This window comes from Lycorma delicatula, chromosome 5 (genome assembly GCF_047948215.1).
Source record: "Lycorma delicatula isolate Av1 chromosome 5, ASM4794821v1, whole genome shotgun sequence".
Taxonomy (NCBI): domain Eukaryota; kingdom Metazoa; phylum Arthropoda; class Insecta; order Hemiptera; family Fulgoridae; genus Lycorma; species Lycorma delicatula.
Genome location: NC_134459.1, coordinates 84,549,703 through 84,575,038, shown reverse-complemented (window position 1 = coordinate 84,575,038; position 25,336 = coordinate 84,549,703). Strand labels below are relative to the sequence as shown.

At 28.1% G+C, this 25,336-nt stretch overlaps 1 protein-coding gene across 1 annotated transcript in view; it reads left to right on the top strand.

Moving 5' to 3' along the window:
* The window catches only part of LOC142324466 (uncharacterized), a 39,351-nt gene that overhangs the window by 1,625 nt on the left and 12,390 nt on the right, over nt 1-25,336 (top strand). Inside the window, exon 2 of the mRNA XM_075365292.1 lies at nt 17,518-17,652. Coding sequence (XP_075221407.1) covers nt 17,518-17,652 — 135 coding nt within the window. The remainder of the gene's footprint in view (nt 1-17,517; nt 17,653-25,336) is intronic.

The window sequence follows — 25,336 nt, the reverse complement described above, 5'->3', positions numbered from 1 at the left end:
AAGTAATTATTTTTCTGAGTACACTAATATTCTATAGTGCCTCTTTATAAAACATGTTCTACAGGTAGCTTCATAACTATTCCTCCATAACATTTTTTAAAAAGTAGTATTTTTACCATTGGTATTATAAGTTAAAGAAAATTATGATATGTTGTTTTAAAAGCAGTAAATTTAATTTCATTGTAAAATTGCTTAAAAATAGAGAATCAAATTAATTGTGTATGTTTATGTTAATTTTTATTGCAGTCATTTGAATGGCCTATTTTTTATTGTCCATTCAGTTTTATCAATTTAATTTTTTTTTTTTTAATTTAATGTGTAGGCACTAGATATTTTTTTAATTAAAAATTCAATAATATTGCCTTAATTCTGAATGTTGCTCAGATAAATAATTACAATCATTGAGGTTAGGTAATACGCACGCTTTTTCTGTTGACTTTTATGTATGTATTTTTTTCTTTTATGCCATGCATCCCAGTATTTCTTTAAAGGGAGGAACAATTTGGTTGAGGAGACATTCCTCACACAATTGCTAAGAATGTAAGTTCTAAATGACGTAAGTTTAATGGTAACCTATTTCATATTTTCAGTTCATATTTGAATCAGTTTTAATGCAGATAAAGCAGGGGACATGTCGTTTACTCTTGTTAATTCCTTTTTGTGGTATTTATGTAAATGCTCTTCATATGTAATTAATGAGAAATGTGCTATATAATGAATTATTTGTCTTATTTAATTATTTGATATTTCTTTTACAAAATATCAAAATTAGAATACAAAAAATTATATTACTTTTTAGATAAGTTTGCATAAGGTTACTTGTAAATGAAACATGCATCTTTGTATTTGTTATACCTTTGACAAGTTTAGAATTTTGCTTAAAAGTTACTTTTTAAAAGTATTTTTCTGGTACTAAATGTCAGGAAAGCAAAAGAGTTAAAATCCATTATTTGATATGCATTTTCATTTTCAAACTATCATCTTCTATAGTTACAAAAAATAACTAATATTAAAACAAAATATTCATAAAAAAAGAAATTATTGAATTAAAAAAAAAACTTTTTCCACTGCCTTTAAATTTTTTTTTACTTAATTTCCTTCATAGCTTTACATAATTTCATGAAAATGGTTTGACCCAATTGTTTTTTATACTGGTAATAACTTTAATTGTCATGTACATAGATGTATGCATGTACAATAGATTTTTATTTTTTGTTAATTCTTCCTAAACATTTTGTATTGCTAATTTAATACAAAACAATAGTACTTATAGTACTAGTACAAAACAATAGTAGTAATATAGTACTTTTTTTACATGTACCAGGATTCATAATTTATATTGCTTTTAAACAGTAGGAGAATAGTACTTTTATTTTTCTCATTGGTTTGAAAATTCTAAATTTGGACATTGGATGAATCCAACTTTATTGAGTTTATGTGACATGAACTTTGCAGAATAATTGTCTGCAAATAGTGTAGTTTTTCAGCTTTTTTACACCAGTTATTGCTCTCACACTAGCAAATAAATGTAAAGAATTTCTCACATTAATCAAATTCAAAAATATATACTCTATTATGAATACTGACTTACAAGCAAGCTTTCATGTATCAATTGATTCCACCTAAGTGATTCTTCAGTTTTATTTGCATGAGCAAGCAAAGACAATTATTTTTGGACTATGCAAAATAAAAGGGTTGTACTATAATTCTGCACATGTTGATATTTATGACAATTGCTCATACCCCAAGTTTGAAAATACACAAGTCAGATGCCTTCTTTCATTTAAATATTTAAAATAAGGCTATAAAGAGAAACTAAATATTGTGTTAGTTTACTAAGGAACTTTGGTTAGGCCTACTTGCATGGTAATCAGTGGACAAAATTTTCATATGTAGCTGAAAAACTTAACACTGACCCTCTAGCTGTATAGGTGTGACATTTGAATAATGATTACATTTATTTATATTTCTTTAAAGATGTAAATAAAAGCATATACGGTGTGAGTTTGGAATCAAAATGTTGAATTTTTTTACTAAATAAGTTATCATATTTCTACACTTTTAATTTTTGTTTAAAATTCAAACAAAATATAGAAATTAATTATACTACAAAATGAATATATGTACAGTTAATAATGATTATTCTTATGGAGGTATGCCGTTTGTGAGAGTAATATTGTCTTGATCACAATGCACTATCAGAATAATAATTTTATGAAATTCTCTTTAACACCTTTTAATTTGGAATTATGACATGTACTGGATTGGCTTGTATACCAGCTTTTATGGTAAGTAAGGCTATTGTCCTCTCAAATATTAAATGTTCTTTTTTTTTTAAACATCAGTGTACTAATAAAATATGAAAGTTGTAAAGGTTATTTAACTTTGAAACAATTTTTTAACCCAGAGGTTAAAAAAAAAAGAATGAACTAATCAGCATAAATAAGTTTTTTGAACTAATCAGCACTAAAGTTAAAAATAACCTCAGTATTGTTTCATCTCCCTATTTGTTTTATAATGAATCAATCTGAGGAGGAAGGAACTACGTCAAAATTTACAGTTTTTCTTTGTAGTGGAATTTGGTTATACAGCCGAAGCTTCATCAAACTGTGGAGAAAGGAATCACATCTGCATTGTAGTTAGAATTTTTGTAAATTAGAGTTACCGTTTAATATTTTTCAAAATGAAGAGAAAGGTATCGAGTCGCTGACTTGCTTCCATTCTCCCCAGTACAATAATTTTATGTTGGCAAGACACTCTACCTCTGTGAGTAGTAGTTAAACTGTCCTGTCAGCTGTGGCTGTGTGTTTTATTATGAGTATTTCGGAGGTTATAGTGAATGTTTTATCCCAATATTTATCATAGTATTTATTCAGTTTATTAATTTTGTTAAATTTTTTTTACTACTCTTTAGAAGCGCAGTATTTTCATTTCTTACTTTAAAATTTATAAAAATGGGAAGAATTTTTAAAAATTCACAACAGAAAAGTTCAAAACAATTAGAGTGTATAGGAAACAATTTTACATGGTTTACAGTATAATAGTTGTTACACTGGTGAGGAGGTTAGTGCTAAAGGTACTGGAAAAGAGTGTAATTGTTGTAATAAATGGTTCTTAAAACTTAATGTTGATTCACAAAACTTTATTTTAACTGAATTTTTAAATCTAACTAGCAAAGATTCACAAAATTACATTTACAGAGACTGATAGAAGCTATGGAAGTTAAACATCCTGACCCCGTAGGAGAAGACACTCTCCGCCACCCCTCTGTTCCGAGCCCTTATGGGCTTTACCGGAGATCATCTTCGAAACCTCAGCTTTTCACATATTCCAGTCCACCTTGGCCAGGATGCCCCCAAGGCGAATGTCACAAGTGACATTCCCATCAGTGTACTACTAATTAATGAACCCAAAACAATCACACATCTCAAGTCTTAAGCTAGACTGCAATACCTAACTAACAAAGGAATTGAACCACCTACCCATAAGGTAAAAGTGAGTTCAACACGAAACATAAATCGATTACATGGAACAATAACAATACAGTACCATTGAAACAAAACAAGGATAACAACAACAAAAATATAATTTATAAAACAAAACATCAACAAAAATAGAATAAAAGAGAAATCCAAACAGAGCTCTAGATCCCCTCAGCAATTCTTTCCTTTGCTAAGTACACTACAGATTGGAAGTTAAACAAAGACAACCCAGAAAAGGAGAAGATGGTAAAAAAAAAATCTGCTTCTTTTAAATATTTTGTGGTTTAGAATAATGGAACAAAGATTGCCAAGTTTGCCAAAAAGCATTTATCAGTTTGCATGCTATATCAAAGAAACAGGTGTATAGACTTACTAAACACTACCATTACCTGGTAAAACTCCCAAAGATATGAGGAAAGAATCTGAAAATAAAATTTCTGAAGAAATTTTGAAAATTATTGATGATCACATTTGTAGTTTTCCTACAAAAAAGCCACATTACACTAGCAAAGAAATAGCATATTTAGATGAAAATTTAAATATATTATCTGTGAAAAAAGTTTCTAACCTAAACATCAAGTATGACTTTTATAGGAAATTTTCACTGAAAACTTTAATTTTCAATTTGGCCAACCACAGGTTGATGTATGTAGCAAATGTGAGGAATTAAAGTCTAAAATAAAAAGTTCAACTACGTGAAAGTGCTATAAGAACAGCTAAAGCTGAACTTATGATTCACAAGAAACGATCAAATAAGTTTTACAACTCTATAACTGAATCAAAACAGAAATTTATCACAATTGATGCTGTTGGAATATTGTTTTGACTACATGCAGAATTTTCCTCTTCCTGCATTAATTAACTGTCCAAGAAAATTTCTATATTCATCAGTTGCGGGTAAATATATTTTGTATTCATGATGTTAAGACTGACCATTGTGTGATATACCATTATCAAGAAGGTCAAGCAATTAAGTGTGCTAATGAAATAGCCTCTTTCTTATATGATTATGTTAATAATTTTTTTGCCAACATACATTACTGAGTTGTACCTGTTGGCCGACTCTTGCCCGGGTCAGAACAGGAATCATACGTTTCTTAGCTTTTGTGCTGGGCTAGCAGCATCAGAGAGATTTCACAAAATAGTTAACAAATTCTGAGCACGGTCATTTATAACTTCCCTGTGATAGGGATTTTGAATTTTTTAAAAAGAAAATTCAAAGATCTGATCGAATTTATGTTCCAGAAATTTATCTTAAGATTATATGCAATGCAAAGAAAGATATGAAGTTAAAATTGTGGAAACTTTAATATTCTAGATTAAGACAGTTGGGGGCCGCATTATTTTAAAAAACTATCCAGTCTTTGAAACCAGCTCAATTTATATGCCACTGCAACAGAAGCAAAGTTTGATGCCTAATTGTTTCAAACATTTTGAATTCTGTTCTGAAAACAAAGGACTCGCTCATTGTTGGGCACACATATATTGAAAGTTTTATGAAACATTCATTGTTGGAAAGTCTGCACTTTCAAACTTCTCTATGCCAGAAAGTCCTGCTTATCTGTACAATCTTGTTCCAGTTAATGGGAAGGAGCTTCAGGATATTAGAAAGTTAATTGTGTATGTGCAACATAAAAAAAGGCTGTTAAAATATTGAACTGGAAATCTAAATAATAGAATGTTTGTAAAACATTTTCTTAATCTTAATTATTATTGCATTTTTGTATACTAGTGTAACTTTTTTAATAATATTCATTTAATTTAAATGAGAAAAAGTTTATTTGCAAGCATAATACCAAAATGAGGAGTAAGGAACAAAGTAAAAATTAAAAAAAAATTATTGAATTCAAATCAAAAGTAAAAAAAGGTGCTGCCTTAAATAACATTAATAGAACATGTAAAGAACATTACCAATTTTTGTGGTATTTTTATCTTACAATTTTAGCAGTAGAACGTTTTTTTTTCATCCTCATGAAAAATAGCAAAACCTGACTGAGTCCCTTTCTCCTTAGATTGATTCAATTCTTGTTTTGTTAAAATTGTAGACCTTAAAGATTTAGTTTTTAAAAATGCATATTATTAATCATTAAACTTGCAAAAGGGTGGTGTAGAATATGAATTTCACTTTTTTAATGTTTTTACTTTGAAGGAGAAAAACAATAAATAAAAAAGCATATGTAATGAACCGTACTATTTTTTTGCAGTTGTTCCTATATGAAAAAAAACTTTTTTTTAAATTATAGGGGTGAACAATAAGATACTGTTTTCAAGCGACATAATTAATTAGGTTTTTTGAGTCATGTATAATTTCAGATTGAGATTGTGCTAGGCAGCATTTCTTTAGTTTGGTACAGAAAATATTAGATTATGATATTTGATCTGGTTTTTCCAGATTAAGTGTGAATTGCATTTAAATCCAAATAATTTATTTTACTTACAATTAGAAATTTATATCATATTTACGTTTATTTTAATTGTTATTAACAACAAATAAAAAAAAAAATACAATTAAACATTAATGCTTTCACAGTGCACACTGCTTCATCATATCTATTAAAACGTACAAATTTAAAAAAGAAGGATATTACTTCTTAGTCACATTATTAAAAGATTTAGGAATGATTGATTGATTGATTAAAAAATTTTAACAATCTGATTAAGAAGAAATAACATCCGTCTCTTTTAAATTCTTAAAATTGAATGCATCATTATTAACTGGTAAGTATTGTGAAAGCACTACATAACATTTTTTAGAAGAAAAATAAGCAGTAAGTGATATTTTTTATTTTATGTTGTTTAATAATTTTTGTTACATTTTTAAATTAATAATATTTTATCTATTAAACATAAACTAATGTTTTGAATAAAAAATTTAAAAGTTTTCAGAATCATTTATAATTTTGTATTAAAAAAGTTGTGTATAGGTGAGCATTTTTACATCAAAAGTTCAACTGTTGTTAATCATGTGGCTCTGTTAACCAAATTTAAACAGTCAGCTTAGTCTTTGCCTGCTGATGCATTTCAACTGTTATGTATGAATATGTATGTTTGTATATGTTTACAAAAGATTTGTGTGTATTTAATTGGTTTCAGTTTCATATATCTCATTAAATTTTACATCATTTATAAAATCATTTTTATCTTCAATTATTATTTAAGAGAGTAGTAGTGTGTGTTTTATTAGATATTTCTCTTTGTTAGAAATAGGTTTTTGTCTAATTTATTTTTTTATGCTTGTTTACTGCAGTTATCAAAGAAAGTGAAAAAAAAAACATTTTATTCAAATTCTCTATTTAGAATGAAAATTATTAATTTAATGCAATGAAGTATTTAAAAATGATTCATTTTTGAATGCCAATTATCTAAGATATTTTTAATTATTACAGTGATGGCTTGAGGAGAATTTTTAGTTATAAATTTTGTGATGAAGACAGCACTGGTGAATTTATACATTTAAATCATCCTTGCATGAAATATAAAATTTTGGCATTTAAAAAAATTAATTAATTAAAAATTAATATGAATAAAATGATTTACAAAGTGAAAATATGCTTCTTTAAGAGCTTATGAGTTAAGTTTGTGGCTTCTTGTGCAATACGTAAAATTTACTCTGTGGTACTTCAGTATGTTTTTTTTTAAACAATTTTTTAAGGTCAGTTGGATACATATATAACCACAAAAATAAAAATGCATCCAATTAAAGTTAAATGACTATCTTAACAGAAAAATTGATAAATACATTATAAATACAATTTTTCAATATTTTTGGCCTCTGTAATTGAATTAAATAATTACACAAGCCTGTGATGGTTATGTATTTTTTAGTGCTGAATCCGAAAATAACCTTCATTTTTTCCCATCACATCAGTATTTTTCACAAATTTCAAATTTGTAAAACATTGAAAAAATGCGAAAATGTGATATAATAAAATATATAAAAAAATTTTTATAATAGATTAATATAATATATTCACTTTTTTGGCTTACACTATGCATTCTTATAGCTGAACAGTTAAGTGGTCTAAAAAGGAGAGCAAGGAGAGCAATTGACTCCTTAATTTCTAATGAAAATTACCCCAAAATAACCCTAATTTTTATTAAAGTGTATTTTTAAATTAATAAATTTTTATTTATTTAATTAATTTATATGAGGTACGTCATGCATTTCGAAACCACTCCCTCTCTTCACATACCCTTAATAACGAAGTATGTAAAATACTAGTGATATTCCATGTGTCAAAATTTCTTTGGATGGCTTATACTCTTTTTCTTTTTCCTGTTTAACCTTCAGGAATTACCGTTCAGGTATTATTTCAGAGGATGATATGTATGAATGTAAATGAAGGGTAGTCTTCTATAGTCTCAGTTCGAAAATTTCCGAGATGTGTGGTTAATTGAAACCCAACCACCAAAGAACACTGGTATCCACGATCTAGTATTCAAATTCGTATAAAAGTAACTGCCTTTACTAGGATTTGAATGCTGGAACTCTCAACTTCCAGATCAGCTGATTTGGGAAGACGCATTCACTGTTAGACCAGCCCAGTGGGTTGAGCTTATTATACTCTGCTTCACACTTTTCCTTATATGTTCTCTATAGGGTTCATCTAGGTTTAACATCCAGCAGTAGTCTACCATCTTCATAGTAGTCTATTTTCCTTGATACCTCCTTTCCATTTCTTTCATGTCCTGATGAAATCTTTCACCCATTCCTTCACTAACAGCACCCAGATTTCCAGTGAAATATCACACGTGTCCACATGTGAATTTAGAAAGTGAACCTCATGGAACAGCCTAAACTTTCATACTTCTGCAGCATATTCTCAACGATTGATTTGAAGTTTGGATTCTTTGTATTGACCAGAAACTTGGTTGCTAGCATTCTTTTTTTGCAACTTTCATTTTTTTCTCAAAATTACCATCTTTGAGAAGTTTTTTAATGTCAGGACCAGTAAAGACACCTTCTTTTCGTTTGACAGTTGATAAGACCGGAAATTTGTCATAGATATATTTAAAACATTTACCTTTTTTTGGCTTTGACAAATTGCTTCATCAATTCGATCTTGATTTGCAGAGGTGGAAGGAGAACTTTATTCCAATTTATGACAGCTTTTCAGAGCACATTTTTGGTTCCAGGTTTTAATGAATGGCCAATCTTTTTTTATCCAATGATTTTCTGTGTCTCTGCTATCCCATTCACAGAAAAAACAAGGAAACTTTGTGTATTCTCCTAGCTGTCCTGGGAGCATCAATATTATTTTGAGATCGCCGCACATAATCCACTTATGATTGTCATATTTAATTTTATCAAGAGCAGATTCCAAATTATTGTAACCCTCTTTTAAGTGGACAGAATGTTAAATCGAGTCAAAAGTCCAGTTACGTCAGTGCAGAAGACTAATTCTCCTTCTGAAAAACATGAAAAAACCCTTTTCTCTGTATCTGAACCAGGAAAAAGAGGTGCCAGCTGCTAGCAGGTTCTTTTCTTTAAGCTCGAACCGAGCAATTCTGAATTTACTTTGGTCAGATGTAAGTCTTGAACCAAATCGTATAGTGGAGACTGTGAATAAAGCTCTGGTGCACAGCTTTCTTTGGGTTCGTACTCCTTGATGTTATCTTCATTTAAATCACTTGTAGAACCGTCTATTTCAGGAAGTTTTCTGGTGGAATTGGCACTGGTATGTCTGGACCATGAGTAACCAGGAATAAAATGGATGGCTTATTTGGATAGACGATTCTTTTTTTATTCTTCAAATTGTAACAGTGAACACCAGTCGAACAATAGTAATAATCATTGGTGTGATTTTGTGGCTCTTACCTTTCCATTGGAATTCCAAATCTGAATGCTTCTTCACCCTTTGGCCACTGATTATTGTGTCTTTTTGGTTGGACTCCCAAAGCTTGATACATCTTGATTCATGAGGCTGCACAAACAACTCTGTTAAAGAAATCCTAAAAAATAAAATAATAAATCCCACAAATAATATTATCAATGAAATCTTAGATCTTACAATTCTAGGTGCAATCAATCTTTGAGCATACCCTAGATAATTTACATATTAATTCTCATTGGCATGTGATTGCTCTTGCCAGTGGGTACATCTGCATGCGAAGGCTTCACAAAACGAAAGGCTTGTCAAATGAAATTTGTTATACTTCTTTTTGCTTTTCCACCATTAAATCAGCACAAATGTAACAAAAAGAATCTGCAGAATTTTTGTTGCAGTCTCTTGAAGCTATTTTGAAAATGGAAAGTTTTCTTTATGGCCCAAAAATATATTTTTCACTGACAAAAATGCATTTGATCACGGAGGGTGGAAAAAAACTTGATTTACACACACTGATGGTTGAAACAGCACTGATAGTAGTTGCAAGGTGCATGAGTAGTGCGGATAGCTGCAATAAACATGTTAAGTCTTGTCAGAACTTGTCAGCCAAGCTCTCCCACTGTCTCATCATCTTCAACCCAAACCCTCTCAACCCACCTCTTCAGACCACTCAACTATTTAGCTATAGGAATGCATAGTATAAGCCAAAAAAGTGAGTATGTTATATTAGATTATTATAAAAAAAAGTTTTCTGTCTATTTTATAGTATCACATTCTTGCAATTTTTCAACTTTTAAAAAATTTTAAAATTTGCAAAAAATCCTGACGATGGAAAAAAAAATGAAAGTTATTTTCGGATTCAGTGCTAAAAAATACATCAGAATCAATTATCAAAAAATTAAAAAAACATTCCACAACCCAAATTTTACAGGCTTGAGTTATTTCCTTTAATTAGATAAAAATTCAACCTTAATTATTGCAATAAAATGATAAAATATATGTTATACCTAACGCAGGAACACTTGACAGTACTTACATCATTAGCCGTACATTATTAAAAAATATGTATAGATATAGTTCACTATTACTATATTTCCCCTACCAAGTTGAAGCATTGATTTATAACAGGTGGAATACATTTGTTGCTTTATATTACCTGCTCCAGTCTTTCGTACAGCTTTGTCACATGTTAAGTACTTGGAAGCATAAGAGGCACCTGTCAGTTGCTTCTGGTGCTTGTTAATTAATTTGGGAATGACGTGTTACTAATATCTTTTCACCTTCTTCTTTTTTTTCTGTTTAGCCTCTGAACCACCGTAAGGTATTTATTTAGGTGAATGAGGATGATATGTATGAATGTAAATGAAGTGTAGTCGTGGACAGTCTGAGGTTGTCCATTCCTGAGATGTGTGGTTAATTGAAACCCAACTACCAAAGCACCCTGGTATCCACCATCTAGTAATCACATCCATATAAAAGCAACTGCCTTTGATAGGACTTGAACCTTAGAACTCTTGACTTCAAAATCAACAGATTTGAATATCATGTCACCTACCAATTCTTAAAGTGCACTGTTTCATCAGACATGTCATTGGCCATAATAAACAGTACAGTTATGAGGTGATTTCTGATTACTAACCGATTACTTTATTCCTTTAATGCCCGTACTTCTAAAAAAAATTAATGTATTTCTAAAAAATAAATAAAATTATTAGTAGACTTAACTTGTCAATTTAATTATCATATAATTACTGTGTATTCTTGATGTAACCTGGTGAACATCTAAAAAAAAAAATTTATTTCAGCCGTAGTAATTGTTTTAGGAAGAGAGATTTCATTGCATGCAACTACATATTAACGAAATGTTTTATTAGAATATTAGACTTATTAAATTTTCTTTTTATTAGGAATTACAAGGGTGGTTTGAAAAGTTCATGCAAAGACGAAGTTGTCTCTACTATTGCATCTCTAGTGGATTTTCAGTTAGTAGAAACTTTTGCAACAACACAAGTTTCAACCAGATCAGTTAATTTCTGTATGTTTGGCACCATTTGAATTGAGAAAGTCAAGTGGCTTCTAAAAAATGGATGAAAGAGAGTTTTGTGTGTTGATTAAACATTTTGATTATTGCCTTAGCAGTCTAAAGAAAAGATTGATAAATATTTTGGTGAATCTGTATCTTCAGTTGGAAGAGTTTATAAGTGGTTTCAACATTTTTGTAGTGGTCATATGTGTATAAGTGATGCCAAATGTTCTGGATCACCAGTTTAAGTGACTACTCCAGAAATGATGCTGAAATTCGTAATATGGTGTTGGATGATAGATGAATGAAGTGCATTTAATTGCTAGTATTGTGGACATCTTGGCTTAACGGATGCATAATATTTTGAATTAACACTTGAAGATGAAAAAAACTGTCCACAAGATGGGTGCCGTTATTGCTCACAATTGACCAAAAATGAAATCGTATGAGGTATTCCATGAATGGTTTGCAGATGTTTCAACAAAATTTACAGGATTTTAAGCATTGTTTCATCACTGTAGGTGAAAGATAGATACACCATTTCTTGCCTGAGACCAATCCAAACAAGGGATACCAGTGGGGAGTCTGTACCAAAAAAGGTGAAGGCCCTTCCTTCACCTGGGAAGATTATGGTGATTATCTTTTGGAATTCGCAAGGGATTATCCTCTTTGACTATTTAGAAAAAGGTTCAGTGATCAGCCAAATACTGTACAACATTAGTGGACTGTTTGAAAAATGAGCTGCAAGAAAAACTTCAATTGGCCCACAAAAAATTCCTTTTTCATCACAATAATACAGCTGCTCACTCCTCTGTAGTGTAACCACAAAATAGATAAGTTAGGGTTTAAACTCATTCCGCATGCTCCTTATTCTCCAGAATGGCTGGCAGGAAGGGATATTTTATTCAAATGAGGAGGTGATTTAAGGAATGAATGCTTATTTTGCAGAGTTGAAACAATTCTATTATTTGGAAGGGTTCAACAAACTGGAGCAGCATTGGATGAAATGTATAAGCACTTGAGAAATAAAAGAGGTTTATCTCGAAAAACTAAATGTTTTTTTGCATGGACTTTTCTAACTACCCCATGTAAAAAAAAATTATAGTTTTCACTATTATTTTATGTAGATTGGTAAAGAAAGTTTTTACTTGTTGATGATTGATATATTATGAATCATATTTATTAGAAAATGGTTGTATTTATTATATTTTTATAAAGAATATAAATATTGTTCACAATTATGTTATAGGTATTGATTAATATTTATAAGTATTTTTATCATAGAATCTTCATTAATAATGTATTAAAATCAACAGCGGAATTATATTTTGCTGTAATATCTTTTTCTTTATATTCTTATCATTCACATAATTCAACAGTTTTGTAAACATAATTAAAACGCGTGTATGTGTATTTCTTTTTATGAATGATCTCATATTTTATAGTTTGTATTCATATCCTTATAAAAACTTATCTTAACATAGATAAAATTAAAATTAGCATATTAGTCCTAATGCTTGCTATAAAAAATTATTTAATTCCCATACTTCAGAATAGAAATTGATGTAATTGAGGAAAGCATTGGTAAATATGTCAAATCATCATTGGTCAAGCTGTCAGATTAAATATATCATCAGATTGCAGCACATCACATAAGGCTATAATGAGCTAAAAAACTACAAAAATGATTAGAGATTTAGCATGAATCTTATCATATTTAATAGTTTTACTACTGGCTTAGCCATTGCAGCATCTCTGCTTGTATAATTTTATTGTTCTATACTCTTTATTAGAATCAAATCTGTTTTAAATGTCCACCTATGGAATTCTGTTAAAAGTGATTGTTGTTTAATTTAAGATGGCTATTTTAAAACTGATGAAACTAATAAAACATGCAAGTAGTAAATTATGCATTATTTGTGGTATTTTATAAATGTATATCATAAATCTTCGTTAACTCTATGTTGGAGGGACTGACAAAACATAACTATTCTTAATTTTTAATTATTGAAATTTGATTAATTGTACACGTTAATTGTAGAACGCCAATAATTTAAATGTCTAAATTATCACAAAATATAATTTGAATGTCAATCTAGCCAACATACTCTAAATGTAGAATACTTAGAATATTTTTGTGCTTAGTAAAATAACTAAGAAATTGGTAATAAAGGAAAACTTTATATCTTACCTCAACTATAGATACAAAATTTGTGAATGATTAATGAGATAGGCTCCAAAAAAATTGCAATGAAACCGGTACTGTTTATATTAATCATTACTTCATTACATCATAAGACTCATTAAATTAGGTTGAAGAATTTCTCAAATTGATAACCTGTTTAGGCAGGTGTGACAGTATCCAAATAAAACTTTCACATACTCGGCAAGAATAGAGAGACATTATCCAAATTGTCAATTGTTTTTGCCATATATATGCAGAAATATAGATTTTCTACATTTTAATGATTATTTTTAACACAGTTATATGCAGTAAATAAATTATGTTTGGTCTCTTCAACAAAATATTTTCTTGAATACATTGTGCAGCTTGTTACAATTTTGTGAAAATTTTAATTTGAACTATGAAGGAAAAGTTAAGATTATTAAGAATTTTTTTTAAATGCATTATACATGAAATATTATAAATGAAGGAAACTCGTTTGATTTTTATAAGTTCCACTGTTCTACATAAGCTATTACATTTTACTACTGTTAATCTTGAAAAAATATATAAACATTAAAATATATTTTAAAGGATTTCATCAAGTGAAGAATTGTAATGTGTTTGGTTTGTATATTTGTTTGTTTGTGCTTTTCTAACTTTAAGAACAGATATAATGATTATTAAGTGTATTTATGCAGGGTATATTAAGATATTAGTTTGAATAGCTGAAAATGGTGGATTGTGTATGCCATTTTTAAAACTGAAAAATCAAAATCATTTACAGTTTATCTATCTATGTATAAAATAAGTGCCTAAGAAGGGGATTTCAAAAATATGTATTTGACATTTCTGTATCAGTATTGTGCTTGAAGAGTACTTAAAAATATTTTTATAATTATTGTCATTTTGGAAAAATTTTCATGGAGGTATTAAAATTTATTAATAAAGTTTGATCATAATTTAACAAATTAAAAAATATTGATAAAAGAAATTGATTAGATGATTTAAATTGAATTGCTGTTTTAATTTCTTTGGATAAGTAGTTAAACTTTGGGACAGGAAAAGAAAATGAAAAAAAATATTATGAAGCAAATTTAAAATATGATTTAAATGTTCATTTTATAATATAAAAACGTTTGGCTTTTCATGAATCACTTATCAGCTTCATTGTTTTCAACAAGTTATGTTGGCTAATTTTACTTTGTTGAATAAATGTCAAATAAATAATTAAATTTATCTTTAAAATATGAAAAGCATCCTCTAACCTTAATAATTTAGTGTAGATTAACCACAGAATAGATTATTTTCCCATTAAGGATATATATATATACACATAAAAAATATATTCAACTTGATCCACCCAAGTACAGAATTGAATAAAATAAAATGATACTCGCCCTATTTTTTCATACAATCCCTACAAAAGCGCTTTCGCTGCAACCTGCACCTTCGGTTGGAGATTTTTTCTTTTTTGAAAAATATTTAGTGTTAAATTACATATTAAACTTAAAATTAAAAATTGAAGTATAATAAATTAAAATATATAAAAAATAAATTAATTAAAATACAAACATTAAAGAATAAATTTTAAAAATTTATTAAAGGGAGTATAAAAAAATTAAAATTTACATATAAAAATATGATTTCGAGTATTATAAAATTAAATCAATAAAATATAACATACTACATATGTTTGGCCAGCCAATACTAAATTATATTTTATTTTATTTGTTTAATTTTATAATACTTGACATCATATTTTTATATGTAATTTTTAATTTTAACGTTTTTATACTTCCTTTAATAAATTTATTTTATTTTTTTAATGTTTATATTTTAATTAATTAATTTTAATATGTAATTTAACACTAAATATTTTATAAAAAAGGAAATATCTACAACTGAATATGCAGGTTGCCGCAAAAGCACTTTTGTAGAGATTGTATGATAAAATAAAGTGAGTGTCATTTTATTTTATTCAATTCTGTACTTCGACGTATCAAGTTGAATCTATTTTATATATACAATAATTATTAGTACAGAGGTGATATGGGTCTTGAAAAGATTGGCTTTAGAAAAAAATATATATGTATAAAATAGATTCATATACTTATATATAAAAAAATAAAAATAGATATATACATATGTACAAACTGCTCTGTTATTTTGTACTTTATAACAGCATATGTGGCTGAAATGTACACCATTTTGGACTCATCAGTACTGAAAGTAACTGTATACTGAAAGGACATTTTTTTCGTGTGGAAAATAAAGTGTTCATTAATATTTTTGCTACATTTATTGTCACATGTGGCAAAGTTACTTATCCAGATGGAAATTACTCCAAGTATTGCAAATTAAGTGATCTGCTTGTTTGGTTTATTAAATCTTGCTTTAGCCATCACCATTATTCACCCTGATTTCACATATTTATAATATGCTACTTGTTGACACTTCCTACGTGTTATGGAAACATCACTTTTGTAAGAATAGTACATTACCTTTCCCATATTTGCATTATATTATCTATCATACTTGTTATGATTAATTTGTACTCATATGTACCATTATTAATTTTTTTACAACAGAAATGATTTAGGTCAAAGACATGCATACTGTATCTAATTTGATTATTTGTTCTTTTTCTTATTGCAAATCAGGACCTTATAGAACTAACCATCCTAGAGATTTATTTTATTTTGGATATGAGTATTAAATGCCTTGAATAAACATCTATATAATTTTATTTTTATATTAATGTTTATATTTTTTCAATTGACATGAGAAACTGTAAATGTTTAGGTATTTGTTTATTGCCAGGTGGTCAAGAAATTATATATTATTAATGTTCTAATGATATACTGAGATAATAGTAAAACTCTGACAACATTTCACATCTTACCTTTTGCCTTTTTTTATTTTGTTACATTACATGGCAGTTATGTAATTTAGCCTATGTAATTTTTTTTCTTAAAAAAACCTAAACTTAAAATATTGTCAATCTTTCAATCTTTGAAGAATGTTATGTAAAGAATATGAGATGAGTTTGAGTTTTAAGTCATCTACCCACATTGTTGAGAACTTGCAGTATTTTCTACATATTATCTCTGGTAAGGAACTTTTGGCCACACATTTATTAACAGAATAATCTATTATAATGCTTCTGTTTTTCAATATTTTAATATTTAGACCAGTTAAACATTCCCTGTGTTTAAACCTAATCCTCTAATAATTGTTTTACTTAATTATAATAAACAGAGCACTTTCAATTTACTGGATTTATCTCTTCACTGGTTTCATTTTATTTTCATTTACAGCTTATATTATAAATTATATTTATGTTGGTTGAATATATACTAGCTAGCAGAATCAGTGCAGAAAATCACAAATAAGCTTACAGTTAAGGTAATAAGAAAAATAACTTTTAGCATTTGAAGTTGTTACATAAATTTCTTTTGAAAGATGCCCTTTGATAACCCTTTGGATAAACTTCGTTTTATTTCTTGGATCTTATGTAGTATTATTTACTTTCAATTATTATCTACAAATGTATCTTTCAATTTTTACCTTTAATTTGAGATCTGGTTTAGAAAAAAAAAATTATGCTCCTTATTACCAGAATTTCATTGCAGCATTATAGTTTCACTGAACCTCAGTATGCTACATTTTGTCTTGAACATTCATCCTCTCTATTTTTAAAAATTGTGTAATTTCTACCCCCTTTTATAGTTTTCTTAACACTCATCATTTATTTCATGGTCTGCATTGTTATTAATGCATTATTTTTTTTAAAAAAGAAAATCTCGTAGATTTTATGGGTTTTTTTAAAAATAATTTATTTGTGTGTAAATTTATGTTTAGTGCATCCTCCTTAAAAAATTAACCAAAATTTCTCTAGTTTCAATAAACCTATGTTGTACAACACTTAATGATTGCTGTGATTAAAAGTTCTAAGTTAGTTGTAAGTCACTGTTGTAATTTGTGGTCTTCTGTATATAAATTAGTTACTTTTTTCAGATGGTAAATTTATTTTGGAATTATCACATCGAAAGGATGGTGATAGAGGTGGTTGCTGGGTGCCTGTTCCAAAGAAAACAACATTCTGGCCAGCTGTTGGAACTCCTAGACACGAAAGTTCTGCCTCACTCAGTGGTTAGTTGTCTTGCCGTATAATAAGAAATATATTTGTAAAAGAAATATAGTTCAGATAGCAATGCTGACTCATCCAATATGGTAGAGTATATGCATGCATGTGTGTTTGTTTGATGCTGATTACATATCTTTCATTAACTTATAAACATATAAGTAGATACAATTACTGCATAACAACATACACCATAAAATATGTTGCTAATTTTATTTAATTGTTCAAACTTAAAAATTATTTAATAAAACAACATAGGAATTTTTTACAGTGAATGTGAATGATTGTATTTTTTCTGAGTCACCTGTTACATACATTAACAGTTAATAAACATTGTTAAAATACAGCTAATAATAGTATTTTTGTATCAGTGACCTAATGCAATTGAAATGTTTTTAAAAAATGAATCTAGTTGATGTAGGTAAACAAAATAAAAACTAGCTTATCAACAATTCCAGATAAAATAAATATATGCATATATAAAATATCAATTACATCTCAAGAATTTAAAAAATGGTAATATTAAATAATGTAAAAGTATGCCATAATGTTCAGTGAATTTGCTTTCCTGTATTGTACTGGGTAATATTGTAAACAGCAAACTACATCCACTGCTGTTTAACTTCAGTGATCTATGGTCAGTGACCACTTCATTAAATATGGTTTTGGCTGTTTGTATTTTAGCTCTATACTGTTTAATTTTAACTGTACTGAACACTTTGGTCCAGATGCAATTTTTTTTTTTTTTTTTTTTTAATGAATCGGTATGTTTAATTAAATATTGTTAAATTTTATCAAATGAGGGTATGTTGTTTAGTATTTTTAAGAAATGGAATGGTAGAAAGAATGAGAAGTACATATGTGTGTATAAGGAGAGGTTTATGTGTGTTCATGCAAAAAAGTAACATAAATAGTAATGAGGTATAGAGATGTAAGTATTTAAATGTACATATGAGATGTATGTGATTAAATAATACATAAAAAGTTGTAACAAAGCATCATAAAAATCAGTTCCCTCAGTTAGTTAACTGAAAATATTTTATTTTTTTTAAGGTTTTATCATATGTAATATATATCCACATTTTCAAACAGATAATTTTTATTTAGAAATGCAATTTAATAAGTAAATTAGGAATACAAAAAAGATTGATTTAATATCATGAATCAAACTGAGATGTACAGTATTTTACACATCTCTATTACTTGATTTACTAGAATATGCATTTTATCACCTTCAAATTCAAACTTTTACATAAATTTGAAGAATGTGTGTGTGATATAACAATATTCAAAACGCTAAAAGTTACAAGACTCGGCTGATAAATTTTGCACATATATGCGTAACATGAGAATGAAGAGTGTTATTGGAATGAAATAAAAAATGAATAAAATTACAATACCTTAGCTGCAAAATGCAGCATTTATTTTTCAATATAATCCCCATTTATACTGATATACTTTTCCCAACATGTGACAAGTTTTTGTATTCTGTCGCTGAAAAATTCTGATGGTCTTTCTTGGATCCAAGTGGCCACAGCTTCCTTCACCTCATGGTTGGTAGTATATTGATTAACTTTGAGATCCCTCTTGAAATGAGGGAAGAAGTGGAAGTTGCTAAACTGCATCTGATCTTTTAGAGTGTAAATTAAAATCTGATCATAAATTACTTATCGTATTGCCCATACAAAGATAATCAATATTATCGGTGGGATGTGTCCCTTGGAAGGTAATGTTTTTCAGTCATTTTTTTTCTGTAGAATTTTTGAATAGCTCATACAGTTAGAGTTGTCAGTTTTTCTAGAATAATAGCAAGTCATAAAATTAATAAGACAAAAGGAAATAATAGAACCCCTTGAAAAACACTTTTTAGTCATTTTCAAGAGGATTTAATTCCAGTGAATGTAATTGAGAATCCAAAAGAAATGTTTTACCTGCCACTTATTAAGTAATATCGTTATTTATAATGATTTTTTCTGATTATTATAAAAAATACGTGTATATTACATATGCTCTGTTCTCATCCAAATATTTTAAAACAAAAACTTACTCGTGCAATTATTACTGAACAACATAATGTTTGTTGTTCATTGTACAGCAAAAGAAAACAAAATTTTTTAAATAATAAAATAATTTAAGATTTATAATAAAGGTAGTTTTGTACCTTTACTATAAAGTAAAGGTAGTTTTGTACCCTTACATTTTTATGATAAAAATGTAAATTTGAAAACAAATCTGCAAGTTTTATATTGACTTAATTTTATAGGTAAATTCCTCTAAATAGGTTTAATAAACTATAAATACATATTGTAATAAAAATGTTTGAATAATGACTATATATAAATTAAGCTGTTATGAAAATTTAAAATATTTTGATTTTGTGCTCTTAAACCTAACACTCATTTGAATAACCATAAACAGTTATTAATATTCAATTGTTAACATTAACATTATAATAGTGCAAAATAATAGAGAAATTATATTTCTAACTTAAAAAAGAAAACTATTCACTTTATCAAAATTGAATCGGAAAGTAATTCTATCATAAGTTTTGATTTTAGTTTAGCAGACATTGGGCTATAATCATATGTATTTCATTTATGAAGACAAACAAGATGAGATTGCAGATTATGAGACAGAAAACTCACAAGTAAATGAGTATGATTTAAATTTTTTTTTTCTCTTATAAAGATACTAAAGTTTGTACACAATTTAATTTTAGTTGTAAAAAAATATGTGTACAGGCAAGCAGATAACTATATAAAGCAATGGCCTATTCTAGCAGATACCATAAAAGTAAAACAAGGAAAAAGAATATGATTACTTCATAAGTTCTATGATACCTTAGAAGACAAGTCTAGACAAGAGAACTATACAATTACTGTACATCCCAACCCTGTAGGGGAAGACACTTCTGACGCTTCCATTCGCCACCCCCATTCCTAGCCCTGATGGGCTTTAATGGGAACAATTACTGCACATCAAAAATTGCAAAGATTTGTAATTATATATTATTGAAAGAGTTCTATTATTTGTTTACATGAAAGAAGAAAACTATTAACTTCAGCTGATTGAAATAATGATTGCACTCATTATACTTGCTTTCCACAAGTACTGTTTATTTTAAAACATTCTCATCTTAACGAGTCAAGTTAAAATTGATTTATATTTTAACTACACATTACTTATAAGCCTACACAATAGTATATCCATTACCATTACTTGTCTTCTATACATTATACAAGATGCAATTCAAGAGTAAGGACTGATTGGTAACAAAATGACAATAATTGAAAAAATGAAAAATTTATTAGTGGTTTTAAATACTTAAACATTTAATTTATTTTTCTACGTAATCAACATTTTGTTCCAAACACTTTTAATGTTATGAAACAAGCTTCTTCAAACCCACTGCATAAAATTCTGCCAGTTGGGCTGGCAGCTTTTTGCACCAAGATTTTCAACTCTTCACTTTCCTTGAATTGTTCACTGGTGAATCTTTAATACACCAATGACAATGTGGGAAAAAATTTGTCTCCCTTGTGGTTAATGTGTTCAAGCACAGCACATGCAGATGTCATTCTCTTATCTTTATGAGCACTTGTCAGAATTTTGGCACTCATTATGCACACAGTTTACAGTAGCCTAGAGGGTCCATCACGATTCTCAACAATATTGTCCTGGAAATTCTAGAGAAAGATTGCTAATTGTAAAGTGATGATTTTCTCTTACTTTTACATTCATACATTCAACAAGATCATCACTAGGCCTGCCACTGCTCTGTTTGTTGTAAAACATTTAAATGTTAAATGGCCTTCCTTAAACTTAATGTCTCACTTTTCCTTCACTGATTGTGGTAGGCTCATACGTTTTACACAATTGATTGTGAATTTCAATAGCATTATGTCCTCTTGCGTTGAAAAATTTAATCACTGATCAAACTTCATAACTGGTTGGATTTGTTATTACTGCACTCATTTTAACTTGTGGTATGCCTAATTGCATGCTTATAACTAGGTAAATAATTCGTAATACTGAATATTTGATTCATGATATTAGTTTTGCTTTAGTTGTTTGATTAATAAACAATAATGTGTAAATAATTATATTCATAAATAATACTATATAAAACAATAAAATTTATTTGTAGTACACCGTAGCAATATATTATTAAAAAGAAATCAAACAAAAGCCTACAACTTAAAAAACAGCATTTCTGGAATTGTAACTCATTTAATGTTATTAAGACATATAAATACTGAATCTCATTTTCTATTTTATCACAGCCGTTTATTTTCAAAAATGACAAACCTCATGCCACCTGTTGTTAAGACTGTATTTCAGTAAAGAAATGTTAGTTTTATCATGAACAAGAGTAATGTTTTAAACCGTATGTTAGGCTTTGATAGTTTATTATGTATTAAATGATTATTGTAAGGTTCAATTAAATAGGCATGCCTCTATTAACTAAACCTTTTCAATTGTAGGTTTTTCAACTGTTCATCTGTATTTGGTGTTGTCAGATGTACTGCATTGTCTATTCTTACAACAGCCTTTGTCCTATAAAAGTAGTATGTAATACTGAGTGTAACATTTCTGCCTAGTCATCAAATTATTTATCCACTCATCTCTACTAGGTAGTTTGTTATCTTTGATAAGTTCTGCTTCAGTTTTCTATATTTTTATGTCATCTTGATCATCATATTTTTTAATACTTTTCCCTTTATCAGTTTTGCTATGCATAGTTAATAATATAATATTAAATATTCTTTTCACAGTAAAATTACCTGTATGTTTTTTACTGCATAGAATTTAAGTCATTCTATTATACTTTTCTTAAGCAAGTATCTACTTAGCCTTTAGTTAAATGAAAAGATGTTTAAAATATTTCTTTTGTACCTTCACTTTTTAAAAGAGCAAATTCATTTGCATCGTCTTATAAATCTTGTGATATAATTCATTTATTGGTTTTACTGTGCAACATCTTGAAATTGATGTTATAAATTATTCAAACCTTGCTTTACATAACTTAACATGTTTAAACTTTTGTATGGAAGCTTCAACTATTTATTTTTGTCTGTTCTTAATCTTATGTTATATTTTCTTTTTCTCGATGTCTTTAAAATATATTTTCAATGTAAAATTGGGTGTAACTTAATTAGTAGCTCTCATAAGTTTCATGGTAATTAGATGTAATATGTTTTTTCCCTTAAATATGCAAGTGAATTATATTATATATTTATCTTACTATTTTTTTTATGTATTTGGTAATGTCTTTGACTGCAGAAAAGAATATTTTTGAAAAAATTTGTACAAATCACCTGTGTTAGTGCTTTCTTTCATCATCTACCTGTTTGAATCTGATGTTTAGTTCCAAAACCAAAATTACTTAATTATATTCAGTGAGTTTTGTAATTTATTTTTCTGATTTATATTCCCTCAGAATTGTTTCATACTTTTAACAAGAAAAGGGGATTTCCTTTTAGTGCACTGTCACACTAACCATTATGTCATTACTGTAAAGAATTATTTTGTTATTATATAATTTATGTATCAGTTTGGAAAACTGAAAACTGTTTTGAAAAATATACTTTCTTTAATTCTTTTTTTTTCCAGGATTGTAATTCTGTTAACCATTTTTTAAAATTAGAGTTATTGCTGTGATTACATGATTTCATCATTAAGTGAATAATTTGTGATTGTAATTTCTAAATACAATAAGAGTTGATCTTAATCTTAGTTTGCATCTTTTTATACATTGGCCTATTTTCTCTCTTGCCCAAAATATTGTGGAAAATTGATATTTTAACATAAGTACAAATATTTGGATTTAACCTAATAATCTTATTTGCACATACTTCCATGACATTGATTGGTGGCTTGTAATGTTTTGTTCTGATGTATTTTTCAGGACATAATTTTTACAGAATATATTTTATTAGAAATTTATATCTATGGTTAGAAAAGAGTACTGAATACTTAATGGTTAGATTTAATTCAAATTATCTAGAAATATAAATTTATATCAACTGGCATACATATGATAAAACATAATTATGCTACATAGGATTATTAATGACTGCACAAGTATTATTTTAAAAAAAACTACTTCATAGAAACTTTGAATAAGAACTTAAAGCTACATGTACCTTTCTTGTATATAATGATAATATTCTACAAACAAATGAAATAAAGTAATCACTTGCAAGAAATGGCAAAATTAGCAATTAAGTAGAGTTACATTAAAAAATATTATATCTAGGGATTAAGTTTTTAGCATCTTCAAAGAGAACGAAATGCACAAGAACAACAAGAATTTAACATTTCCAAATGAACAGATATAAACTTTAAATATAATGCCCATTTTGACCACACCTTAAGTATATCTTTTATTACTTTGATAAAATCATCAGCTATATTTTCTGTAATCAAAATGCAATGACAATAACGTATAAGACGCTGATGAAAGTCATTTCTTAGTTGATTTTACATTATTTGATGAATAGCAATACACTGTTAGTTGAAAAAAATTTTACCAAAGGGATATTTAATTTCATTTATTTATTATCCAAGCAAAACATGCTTATACCTAATTTTGGTCAGATAAATTTTGTTGTATAAGAAAAAAGACCATGCTTGACCAGAATTTGAACCTAGACCCTTCAAGATGAAAGGTAGAGATACTTTATTCTGCCATGGTGGTAGCAGAGTGTAAATAACATGCATTTCACAACTGGATTAGATTTTTGAGCCAGAAGATTTGTTGTAGTCAGAATGATATTCATTAGTGTATTCCATGTATTAGAAAACCAATTTTCTTGATTTACTTTTGCAGTATAGTTTTTCTTAGTTTTAGTTTTATGAAAAATTTACTAGTCAGCTTTTCATATCAACTATGATACTAAAAATACCAAAATTCCTGAATAGCCATATTTTGCTGTGTTTCATGAGTTTATTCTGAATAGAACATTTGCAAATATATCATTACCGAAGTATGATTAGTGCTCCATTTTATTATTTATTAAAAATAACACTGATAGAGAAACATTAAAAAGAAATATTATCTAAGTGTGGAATTTCTTGAATTGCTTTTTTGTGTACATTACAGATCTGTAAATACAATTTTTCAGTCACCCTTAGTTTTAAATAAATTATGCTTCAATAAAAATTAAGGGAAAAATATAGTTCAAATTGTAAAATTTATAATTTTGCATGGCCATACCTGTGTTAGAATGATTTCACTAATGCTTTTCTTTTATAAATAGCCTCAGGCACATCCCAAATTAATTTCCAACAGTAATCAGCTAGTATGTTAGTATTCCATTTCCTTTTATAACCGAAATGTCTTGATGGAAACATTCATCGTGTTTGTCACTTACGTCTCTGAGGTTGTCTGGAAAAAATCCAGATGCGAGTGGAGGAAATGCATTTTCAAAGACATATTACATCCTGTAGCTCTGTATGAAGTAAGAAGTTGATTAACAATATCATGGTAATTGTCGGATTTTTGTTTGTGAGAAAGATTTTGCAAACCTCTTTAAATGAAGCCCAAGCTGCACTTTGTACATTATTTAACATGAGTTAAATACATCATTTTTGACCAACTCTCTCATTTGACGACCAACAAATATTACTTCTTTAATTTTTCCTTCGCTTACATTCGGAAATTTCTGCCTGATGTACAAAAATCTGGGA